Source organism: Ascaphus truei, chromosome 8 (genome assembly GCF_040206685.1).
Source record: "Ascaphus truei isolate aAscTru1 chromosome 8, aAscTru1.hap1, whole genome shotgun sequence".
In the NCBI taxonomy this organism is placed as follows: Eukaryota; Metazoa; Chordata; class Amphibia; order Anura; family Ascaphidae; genus Ascaphus; species Ascaphus truei.
In genome coordinates this window covers 32,270,417-32,283,230 of record NC_134490.1, presented here as the reverse complement: position 1 = coordinate 32,283,230, position 12,814 = coordinate 32,270,417, and the positions used below count along the sequence as shown (strand labels likewise).

At 44.5% G+C, this 12,814-nt stretch overlaps 1 protein-coding gene across 1 annotated transcript in view; it reads left to right on the top strand.

Annotated features, from left to right (window-relative positions):
- The first annotated feature begins 9,312 nt into the window (after positions 1-9,312).
- The window catches only part of CPAMD8 (C3 and PZP like alpha-2-macroglobulin domain containing 8), a 118,737-nt gene continuing 115,235 nt past the window's right edge, over positions 9,313-12,814 (top strand). Inside the window, 1 exon segment of the mRNA XM_075611224.1 lies at positions 9,313-9,733. Within this exon segment, the coding sequence (XP_075467339.1) occupies positions 9,675-9,733 (59 nt within the window). The 5' untranslated portion in view covers positions 9,313-9,674.

Sequence of the window (12,814 nt, the reverse complement as noted above, 5' to 3'; positions counted from 1 at the left end):
AAGTTCGCTCCCCCTTGCTTACGCCCTCACCCCCCTACCCCTCCTCCCCCCCCCCCCCCACGCCTTACCTGCTCTCGGGCTCCGCGTGTCACATGATGTTCATGTGACGCGTTGTCATTTGACGTCGCATTATCATGGCGACGCGTCAGCTGAGAGCAGGTAAGTGACGTTGCAGAGGCCTCGCGCCTCCCCCGGCATTTAATTTACATGCCTGGGGGAAAAGTGTGGGGGCTCTGCAACCGCGCGCCCCCCTTAGAAAATCCCACACACCCCCAGTTTGCGTACCGCTGCTATAGACAATCAACTGATAAGTGAATTGATGTCACAGTATTATGTGAAAAAGTACCAGATACACTGCGGTAGGCTCATGTTAATTAAATGAGAAATGGGAGTTTTTCCTTCGTAGCTCGTAAATGTGTCAAACTGTTATCTAATCTGAAACACTAAGATTACTGCAACATTTGTGTGCAAAGTGTGTTCAAAATCTCCCCCTGCTGAAACGCGCGCCCAAAGACGGGAACGCCACTGTCTAATTGCATAATGGATAACGCGGTGATCCAGCTGCTGCCACTCCTGATTTAACGAATTCGTTTTATTCCCTCCTCCTAACGACCATCGTTTATCAGGAAACATTTTGGACCATAATTCTTGCTCTGTTTCAGACACTATAACGTGCTTATCTACTTCGCTAAACACCATTTTGTAACTCTGCACTTGATGAGGTCATCACGCCGTCACTAATTCCAAAGAATATTAAATCAAATCTTAAATGGATTAATCTACTGTCCCAGATCTAGAATTGCTCAAATGTCCACGAAAATTTAGTGATTTTTCTGCGTGATATTTTGATAAAATAAAAGGCGTCCCATTTGTGTGAACACAGTCTACTGTATATATTATTGTATATATTACATGATGAAATGGTAGAAATCACTATACATTCTGTGTCTGTGTGTCTTAGAAAGCTTTCTTGAGGTAAATAAACGTCTTATTCTCACATTATCATTAGGGAAATCAAAATGGCCACCAAATATTGCAGATCAATGAGCCAATAGGAAGCCGGAATGTCTTTGGGAGGATGATGCTGCAGCAGCAGCTTTCTATTGGCCGATCATTTAAATGCTCAGGAAGTAACATCGGTAATTAACTAAGTAAAAGCTCTGGAACTAGTAAATTCAGCTTCAATGGACCACCTGGTTCAAATGCTGTAAAAAAAAAAAAAAATAGATAAATTGGTTAAAATAGGCCGGATTGCTGATTTTAAATAAGAGCTTACATCAAAAAGAGGCTTGTGGTGTAATAGGCAGCAGGAAATCAGCCAACTGAGACCGATCTGTGTTTTTGATTTCCCCCACCAGGGTATCATCTTGTATCGTGTATCTAAATCCGTAATCAGGGATGTTATTACAGCATTAACTTGTCAACTCTTATTTCCACTGACCAACCCATGCTGTCATCACTGATTTAGGCTCAAAACAGAGGCTTCTGCCAGCTGATATTCCGAGCACTTTTACACCCGTATAGATATCATATATTTCTATGTCTGCTGTACACACTGGATCAGCAATACTATCCAGCTTGTAGAAATTCACTTTAGGGTACCGTCCCCCGCTACTCCCCCCCGTCATGCAAGTGCAAGGAGTGAGCAGAGGGAGAGCGTGTCTGTGTTTGTATAGCTATCCCTAATATCACACACATCCCAACCCCAAATTTATCGCTGGTCACTGGAGTAGCGCCACATTTAATAAAAAGCGAGTCAGAAAAAGTTTCTGTTTTTTTTTTACTCTTTATTTGTTTTAACGGGACTACGGTTTCAGACACAGTACCATAGAAAAAAATGGGGGGGGGGCTAATTCTTTATACACCAAAGCAGCAAGTTCAGGATGTTTTGGGTCACGCCAGTGGACATCCTTCTTTTTCCAGTTCATTTTGGGTCACAAAACCCCACTCAAGTCAATTGAAGGACAGAGCGGCTGCATCGGAGTATATAAAATGACCCCTTTTGATTACTGATCGCCATTCAATGCTTTAGGAGCCGCTGGCAATGAAGGAGTTAAGTAGGGTCACCTTTTCTCTGTCCTTGTCTCTGGGTCCTTTGCATCTTCTCACTGTGACTGCCTCTGTCCTTTCTCACCCTGACTTTCCCTTTCTCTCTGTCACTGTCCTTCAGTCTTGGTCACTTATTCTCCCTCTCACTACATCTGTCACTTCTCTCTCTCACTCCCTTTGTACCTCCAGAATTAAGCGAGGGGGAAGGGGGGGGGGTGGATGCTCAATTCCCTCATAAAGGGATTAGCAAAAGCAAGCCGAAGGGACTGCTATAATCCTTCTAATTACAAGCATCGGAAATGACTCTGCCATTCAGAACAAATTGTTTTCATCTGTGACAGCTAATTGTAAACATACGTAAAACTTCTGCATATGCGGTTTCCCCAAAGCATTGGGGTGATCTCCCTTTTTACATGAGGGCAATTCTCTACAGCCTCCAAACCGCAATACAAGCTGCTAACAAGCAGACACAAAGCAAATCGCAGAGCCATGTTACCAGCTGAGCGCTGCTACATTTCAAATGTTTAGATTGTCAGCTCCGCGGCTTAGGGCTGTTTCTATCTACTGATTTGTGCTCAATGCGTGCACCATGTATATAAAGAGAAGGGGTGGCTCAGTGTATAAAACTTACCGTCTCTACAACAACACTACATTTGAATTAGGGGAACCTGGTTAAATTCCCAGTGTTGGCTCCTTGCGACCTGTATTTCCCTGTGCTTCAGGCACCAACATCATAGATTGTAAGCGTGCCGCACACTATACTGTAATGCTGACGCGCTTTGTGTCCTGTTGGGAGGAAAGAGCTACAGTAGGGCCCCGCTCATACGGCGGGTTCCGTTCCAGGCCGCCGCTGTAAGGCGGAAATCGCTGTAATGCGGAAATCGCTGTAATGCGGGGCCCTACTGTACTGTATTGTACCTTTTGAAAACAGATGCAGAGCTGTAAACCGACTGTTTCGCTGACAAATGGCATCTGACAAGGAGTTGCGCACGCGCTAAAACTGTTGTTTAGTGACAGCCGGATACTCCGCTGCTGAGCACGTCATGCCGAAAATCGCTGGAAAAACAGAACAAACACAGAACCTAATGAATATGTGTGTACATTGGGAAACGCTGTATGAGCGGAGCGCCACTGTATATGAAATAAACTTTAAATATAATGTATTACCATGTCTCCTCGAAAACAGGTTAAAAAGGGGCCAGTCTAGGGCAAAAGGGAACTAAGGACACCTTTATATAACAAAACAAGTATTCTTAAATATTTCTTTTTTTTTAAATAGGAAATAGGGAGATCTTTGCCCCGCGGAGCTTGCAATCTAAAAGTATGATGAGGAGCTTTTGTTTGTCAATATAAAGGATTCTGCCTTCCAAGTGATGAGGCCTCACGGGCAGTGGAGGGATGAGTGAGCAGGCACTGTTTATCCTTTTACAAGCTTCAGCTGAAAGGTTGGAACGGGGGATATTAGCAGCTGGATTTATGAATATCTAGGATGGGTGTGTGACAAATCCTGCACACCTATTCTGTGCAGACTGCTGCAGCATGAGAGAGAACTCCAACTCAGTTCTGTGCTCTGCTGCTCACTCCGCTCAGCCTCACTCACTGCAATAGAGTTGTGCTCATTGGAAGTCAATGTAACTCACTGGAGGGTACGCTCACTCATTGGAAGTCATCTCACTGGTAGGAAGTCTCAATCAATATATTACAAGTTGTTCCCTGAAGTGGCTTCCTCTCCGGCACAGTAAGACATCCCTTTCCAGCACCACTTACTATTATTATTTATCAATGTTTTTCAACGAGGGTTGGCCGTGCATCCATAAAGGGTTTCCTGCAATTTTGAGGTCACTTCAAAATTGTACCAAATACAGAAGAATTTACAATGCATCTGATCTCAGACGCGCTATTAGAGAGGGTTGGGGTTTCCTTACAGTGCATCTGATCTCAGACGCGCTATTAGAGAGGGTTGGGGTTTCCTTACAGTGCATCTGATCTCAGACGCGCTATTAGAGAGGGTTGGGGTTCCTTACAACGCATCTGATCTCAGATGCGCTATTAGAGAGGGTTGGGGTTCCTTACAATGCATCTGTTCACAGACACACTATTAGAGAGGGTTGGGGTTCCTTACAATGCATCTGATCTCAGACACACTATTAGAGAGGATTGGGGTTCCTTACAATGCATCTGTTCTCAGACACACTATTAGAGAGGGTTGGGGTTCCTTACAATGCATCTGATCTCAGACACACTATTAGAGAGGATTGGGGTTCCTTACAATGCATCTGTTCACAGACACACTATTAGAGAGGGTTGGGGTTACACTTACAATGCATCTGATCTCAGAGACGCTATTAGAGAGGGTTGGGGTTCCTTACAATGCATCTGATCTCAGACGTGCTGTTAGAGAGGGTTGGGGTTCCTTACAATGCATCTGATCTCAGAAGCGCTGTTAGAGAGGGTTGGGGTTCCTTACAATGCATCTGATCTCAGAAGCGCTGTTAGAGAGGGTTGGGGTTCCTTACAATGCATCTGATCTCAGACGCACTATTAGAGAGGGTTGGGGTATAGCGTTCCTTAACCCCTAAAAAGGTTGAAAATTACTGATCTGGAGAATTCAAATGTCACTCATTGGCACAGAAACGTATCTGTACTCTGCAGTTCCCTCCAGCGCAGTGAGAGTTAACAGTTTCCAGCCTCTCTCAGGGGGAAAATACCTGCATTCTTGTTACATTGTTGACCTGCTACTGTATCCAATCAGGAGTCAAAGACAGGATTAAAAAGGCCAGTTCCACTTCAAATATAAAATATGGGAATCGCTATACATTCAGGGCTCAATGTGGCATAAAAAGTAGTGTGGCTGATTTACTATATATTATATATATATATATATATATATATATATATATATATATATATATATATATATATATATATATATAGATTTTATTAAAGATTGAAAAGCTTGTTATCAAAAGATATATAATAATATTATTTGGTTCTTACATTGCAGTGACAGAGTATGCAGCACTGTACATACAATATTGCAGGCACAGGGAGTCCCTGCCCTGCAAAGTGTAATATATACAGAAATATGTCCAAAATAAAATACAGTATGTGAAATGGAATCTCATACTTCATTCAACTCTCAAACAATTCCGGATTCCAATGAATGTTTGTGAGGAGAAACGTTTACGCTGCCTTCTTAGTACTGGCAGCTAATGGGAACTGTTCATAGATCTGGCACTTTGGTGTTAACGAACACTATCTTAATAAAATCAAAGTATTATATATATTATTATTATTATATTATTATTATTATTATTATATATATATATATGCAAATACAACTGTATGCTCATCTGCATGTCTTAGGCAGGTCTGCAACCCCGCCTTTCCCCATTATCACCCAGCATACAGCACTTCCACTGCAGCAAGGGATTCTGGGAAATGACATGCAAATGAGCACAAATAAAATACTATATATATATATATATATATATATATATATATCGCTGTCGGTGTACGCAGTGGTGTACATAGAATGTTACAAAGAGTCCCTGTCCTGAAGAGCTTACATCTGTTTTTTTGGAACTTGAGGCACAGAGATAAAGTGATTTGCCCCAAGGTCACTGGACGTGAGCCAGATTCAACAACTTCAAAGGCAACTTGCTCTGCAAAGTGCATGCTGTATATATCTGCCTGTGTGCTGCGCTTGCCAGTAGCTTTCCTGGCTCTGCACTGCTTTAACCCTGGCTGTGCTGAAAAGCTGTGTAATACAGCAGGCATAAGTTTATAGCCTAGGGGTCCCGTGCTAAACTGGACAAGAAGCAAAGAGTGACACTGTGTGCTCATTTGCATGTCATTACCCAGAATCCCTGGCTGCAGTGAATGCATTGTATGCTAAGAGATAATGGGGGGAGACAGGGTTGCTGTGAAACATCAGACCATTCAGTTCGAAAACCTATTAAAGGAATCCTTCAATCTATAGCAGGACGGGCTAATTCTATATGTGCCTAAGCAGCCGATCTGACCATAGACTTTAAAGGGGAATTTCGACTGAAAAGTGCTAGATCGGCAGATAAAATAAAGCATCTTTTTTAGCACTCAGGCTGAGATTATAGTCTGCGCTGGCTCATCGCATCGCGGGCGCCTCTCGCTCGAACGATGTGTGAATTCTTTTGGAACGATTGGGGAGGCAATGGGGAGGCGTGGCAGACGTGTCACGAGGCTGGTTCGCCGTGATTGGCTGACCCGCTCACGTGATGCGGCCGTCGCTTGAAAAGACAAAAATGTATGTCTTTTTAAAACGCCATCGCGCTCCACCTTGCACGTGCACACAAGGGACGGCCTCATAGGCATTCAGCAATTTGTTGTTGTCGCGCGAGCGCCATAGCTCGGAGAATAATCACGGCCTTACACTGTTATTCCCAGGTTTATATTTGTGGCGGTGAACATGAAACTTTATAATGTGAGTATGAAATGATCAGGCATGGGGGTAGAATATTACCTGGAAGGGGATAAATGTCTTTTATGGCAGATTTGAATCTGAATTATTTATTGTAATGTACATATAAATAAATGTGTCTATTTGTCCTAGTGCAAGTTTTTCTCCTTACAAAAACCCCACTGGTTATATTACCCATGCAATCCTAGCGTACGGTGTATGCAAATATAGCATTTTGCGCACACATGGATGTGCTGTTTCTCTATCCAAGTTCCTTGGGTTTGGGTGATGTATACTTTTAAATATATATATATATATATATATATATATATATATATATATATATATATATATATATACACTTAGATTGTAAACTCTGCGGGATTAGAACTCCTTTTCCTAATTTAACTTTTATTTCTATAGCGCTTATTCTCATCAAGTGTTAAATTATAACGTGAATTACTGCTGTACAGCGCTATGTACATGAGTGACGCTATATAAATAAAAATATATATACATACAAATGGAAATATTACTGTGTGCTCATTCACATGTCTTAGACAGGTCTGCAACCCTACCTTTCATCATAATCACCCAGCATACAGTGCTTCCACTGCAGCAAGGGATTCTGGGAAATGACATGCAAATGAGCGCACAGTGCCTCCTATTGCTTCAAAACCATTTTGTCATGGACCCCTATAAGCTTATGCTTGCTGCATTGCACAGCTTTTCAGCACAGCCTGGGTTAAGATGCATAGCCAGTAAACCCACCCACAGACCCACCATAACTTAGCTATTATATACATACATACATCTCCCAGCTCATTACTAGGATTGTAAGCTCCGTGGGGCACTGGCTCACTCACACTGTTCCCACATCGATCTGTAGCACTCACCTCTGCAGACTTCACTTACTTTCAGCGGTAAGTGACTGTTGACCCAGGGGGTGGTATTAATGTGATGGTACCAGTGAAGTATGGGGTACCGCTACTTATTGCTGAACAAAACCTGGAGTACTGCTACCTACTGACGAACAAAAATGAGGGTAACACTACTTTTTATTTCCAAACCTACAACTCCACTTTCTCTCCAAAGTAAAGGCAGATTTATTTTTGGAAACGTCTTCCTATTATTGTAGCCTAAATACTGTTTATAGCTGCGCAAGGAGTGCTGCCTTCTTCATGTTTAACTACTTGGCCGCGTGCTCTTTTCTTAACGTATTCTCAGGACCATGACTTGTTCCCAGCTATCCAAGAATGAATAGTAATAATAATAATATTAATATAACATGTCATTATGTGTGTATGTATATATCTTTATTTATCTAGCACCCACCATGCTTTACAAAGACAATACAGTACAGGGAATAATACTACAATAACCGCAGCCAAGTCAGACAATAGAAAGGAAAATCCCTGAGCCGGAGAGCTTACAATCTAATGGTTTGTTGCTTCTAGCAACTCATACTGGAGTTGCTCAGTGGGTTTGCACTTCAGTTTCCTCCCTGTGACCCTCTCTCTCATGCTTAACCAGACTGTAACCCTGAGGGCTTTGAAGATGTGGGTAAAAAGAAGAAAAAACAACACCCAACAAATACCTAATGGATGAAAGGGTCGGCTAAGGAGGTCCCCTGAGGGCTGTTTGATTTTCCACCCCTCCCTCCCCCTTCCTAGCCTAAGGTCATCCATTGAATAGCAGGGGAGGGGGGGACATCTTGCCATATATCTTGTGCTCAAACGGTTAAAGGGTCTGTTGCTATTGATTTATAGGGTTGAGCCCCCTCCCTCTCTTCACTCTGTACACACCCAACCCTCCCCAGCTTGGTGCCTGACTGGTAAAGCCCCTCTTTTTCCGTTTCAGCTGGGAGCCCACACATTTATAAAAGTCTGCTTGTTTCACTGACCCAGCAAACAGGGAGCAGGCATATTATATCTGAGGGAGAGAGAGAGGGGGGAAGAGGGAGAGAGGGAAAGAGAGAGAGAGAGAGAGAGAGAGGGAAAGAGAGAGAGAGAGAGAGAGAGAGAGAGAGAGAGAGAGAGAGAGAGAGAGAGAGAGAGAGAGGAGAGAGAGAGAGGAGAGAGAGAGAGAGAGAGAGAGAGAGAGAGAGAGAGAGAGAGAGAGAGAGAGGAGAGAGAGAGAGAAAAGAGAGAGAGAGAGAGAGAGAGAGAGAAAAGAGGAGAAAAGAGAGAAGGAGAGAGAGAGGGGAGAAGGAGAGAGGGAAATAGAGAGAAGGAAAGAGGGAGCGAGGGAAAGAGAGAGGAGAGAGAGAGGGGGGGAAGGAGAGAGGGAAATAGAGAGAAGGAAAGAGGGAGCGAGGGAAAGAGAGGAGAGAGAGAGGGGGAAGGAGAGGGAAATAGAGAGAAGGAAAGAGGGAGCGAGGGAAAGAGAGAGAGGGGAGAAGGAGAGAGAGGGGGAAGGAGAGAGGGAAACAGAGAGAGGACAAGGACAGAGAAAGTGGAAAGAGGGGAAGGGACAAAAAGGGCGAGATAGAAATACAGGGAGAGAAAAGGTGAGGGGAGGGGGGGAGAGACCTGGAAAGGGGAAATAATAGGGCAGAGAAAAATAGTGAGGTGGAGAGAAAAGTAAAGAGGGGGAAGTGGGAGAGGAAGGGAAGAGAGGCAGAAATGTGAGGAAAGAGGGTGTGAAAAGGAAGGAAAGAGGGTGTGAAAGGGAAGGAAGGAGGGAGTGAGGTGGAGATAGGAAAGGCATTCAGTAGGTAGAGAGCAGGCACTGAGTAAGTGAGCGGGGAAACGGGACAGAGGAGGAGAGGGAAGGTGAAGGGAGAAAAGTACAGGAGAGGGGGTGTGAGGTGGTGAAGAGGGGAAGGAGTTAGAGGAGGCAAGCAAAGGAAGTGGGTAGTGGGCACAGGTATAGCAGAGTTTGTGGGGGGGGGGGGTGCATACACAGGAGGGATCCAGAGCACAGGGAAACGCTGAATGCTTCAAGTTCTTAACACTGCAGCAGCACAGGAGGGCAAGTCAGAACAAGGGTTAAACCCCCTCCACAAATAGAGAGAGAGGGGGGGGGGAAGCACACACTGCCTTCTCCAATACCCAGGGCGCCCCCACACTCACCCCTCCTGTGCTGTGTCCTTGGAGAGTAACAGAGTCCTGCATGTTACCTCTGCAGGGGCACAGGGTGATCCCCTATGTGTGGACTGGGCTGAGTTGTGGGCTTTGTTCTGAACATGCCTCGCCTGTGGATTTTATGGATCCTTTGCAGTTGCAGCAGAGCTCAGGACAGACAGTAAGTCCTTCCTACGCTGCTTTCTTATTTACAGTATATTATTATTATTATTATTAGTGTGTGTGTGTTCTGTACAGATGCTGAGAGAGGATGTGTTAACACCCTCAGTGCTGGCGTTTGCCTTGGTTAAAGATATCATTAACCCTTTAAGGGCCAGAGGGGTCAGCAACCCATTGATATGATAACATGCATAGTGATATAACACACAGAGTTATAATAACATGCAGAGCAGTATAGAGAGATAGAGTAACATGTAGAGCGGTATAGTAACATACAGAGTGATATAATAACATGCAGAGCAGTGCAATAACATGGAGCCCAATATAACACGCAGAGCAATATAGAGAGATATAGTAACATCCAGAGTTGTATAAAAACATACAGAGCGGTATAGTAACATGCAGAGCAATGTAATAACATGGAGCCCAATATAATAACATGCAGAGCAATATATACAGATATAGTAACATGCAGAGCGGTATAGTAACATACAGTGCAATATAATAACATGCAGAGCAGTGTAATAACATGGAGTCCAATATAATAACACGCAGTGCAATATAGAGTGGTATAATAACATGCAGAGCAGTATAGTAACATGCAGAGCAGTGTAATAATATCAATGTGTTGTAATGTGTTGCTGGCCCTGTTGGCAGGGAAGGAGTTAATGGTACCCTCTGCCCTTTATAGCTGCTGACCCTTAATGCAGCAAATGATGGTCATCAAATTCACTGACACATTGATGCACACACACTGATACACACGCAGACGCACTGATACACACGCAGACGCACTGATACACACGCAGACGCACTGATACACACGCAGACGCACTGATACACACGCAGACGCACTGATACACACGCAGACGCACTGATACACACGCAGACGCACTGATACACACGCAGACGCACTGATACACACGCAGACGCACTGATACACACGCAGACGCACTGATACACACGCAGACGCACTGATACACAGGCAGACGCACTGATACACAGGCAGACGCACTGATACACACGCAGATACACATAGTACACACTGATTCACACAAACGAATACACAGTCTAAACACAAAATGATATACACAATTATGTGTAAAAATTTGCACATGCACACTTACATACACATCTACAGTGCTACACACAGACATATATATATATATATATATATATATATATATATATATATATATATATGTACATGTGTAAGTGCACGTGTGCAAATCTATATATATATATATATATATATATATATATATATATATATATATATATATGTGTGTGTATGTATATATATATATGTATATATATGTGTGTGTGTGTGTGTGTGTGTGTGTGTGTGTGTGTGTGTGTTGTGACAGAAACCAGGGGATGGTAATAAATTCCGTATATAGGGCTCCCAGGATACTAGACAGTTTCTATCCTGTTTGGCCTGGGAGTGCAGCCTTATAATACATACACTCCATCCCACAGTTTGGCAAGCGCTGGAACTGAGGGATGAGAGATCCAGACCAGAGTTTGTCTGCTGCCTGATTTCTGTCACCTGTCATGCTAATTAGGAATCAGGTATGAAAGACTGATTTCCTGTTTGCTCTGGGCTCCCCACAAGAGCCAGGAGGCTGGAAGGCTGCTGAACTACAGAGGGGAGAAGCCTCTTCCCCAAACAGGTTCAATCTTTCTGTTCATTTGTGTAAGACTGCAAAAGTACCGTGTTTTGATGTTGGAAGTGGAAAAGCCACTTCCAACCCTGAGTCAGGGATATCTAAGTTAAGTTATCGCTCAGGTGAGCAGCTTTTGTTTTGATCTGTTTTCTGTTGTATGCACTGTGGCAGTCTCAGTGCCTGGGACTGAATAAACCAGGCATAGCCTGTTTAAAGGAACAGTACGTGACGCCTCATCATTTAACCTACCCTAAAAGACCGTGTTCTAAACAGTCCCGGACAAACGACGGAGCCCCGGAGTAAGCCGTTTGTCACATATGGTGGAGAATGCGGGCAGAGCACTAGGGGGTCTGCGGGTTGAAGAATTTTGAAAAAAAAAAAAAAAAAAGTTTTTTTCATCCTCTGCAAACAAGATGGAAGACGTGGTGGGTGCGCTGGTACGCAATGTCGCTGCCCAGAAAGACGCGAATGAAACCCAGCAACAGCTGTTAATAGCCCAGCAAGAAACTAATGCAAACCAGCAGCAGACGAATGCAGCCCAGCAACAGCTGCTAATAGCCCAGCAAGAGATTAATGCCAACCAGCAACAGGCGAATGCAAACCAGCAACAGACGAATGAAGCCCTGCAAAACGCGAATGCAAACCAGCAAGAGACAAACCGCTTGCTGAGAGAGGAGCAACAGCGGTTCGCTCAGGGCTTACAGCAGGAACTCGAGATCCTGAGGGGGACTATCAGTAACCTTCCACTGGCAGCGGCAGCCCCAGTACCGAAAATGACCAGGGCAAGCCACTACCTTCAGAAGATGGGACCCTCGGATGATGTGGAAGCCTATCTTCTCACGTTTGAACGCACGGCACAGAGAGAGGGATGGCCAGAAGCTGAGTGGGCTGGTCTAATCGCACCCTTCCTAAGCGGCGAACCCCAGAAGGCTTACTTTGATCTAGAGCCAGCCGAAGCTAACGTCTATGCAAAATTGAAGTTCGAGATCCTCGCCCGCCTCGGCGTAACCACGGCTGTTCGCGCCCAAAGGTTTCACGCATGGTCCTTCACGATGGATAAAGCCACCCGAAGCCAGATGTATGACCTCATCCACCTCGCCCGGAAGTGGCTACAACCCGAGATCAACTCAGCCAGCCACATCGTGGAACGGTTGGTCATGGACCAGTTCTTGAGGAAACTTCCCTCTGCCTTACGCCGTTGGGTCAGTCGGAGTGACCCCCACAATGCGGATGAGCTTGTGGCCCTCGTAGAAAGGTACAATGCAGCAGAAGAGCACCCGCAACCCACAGTCGTGGAGCAACCCCACTACCCGAGGTTCCAGGACTCTTCCAGAGACGGTAAAAGGGTACCGGGGTTAAGGGGCGCTGAAGAGCGGCGACCACCTTCACGCAGCACCAGCAACAGTGGTTCGCAC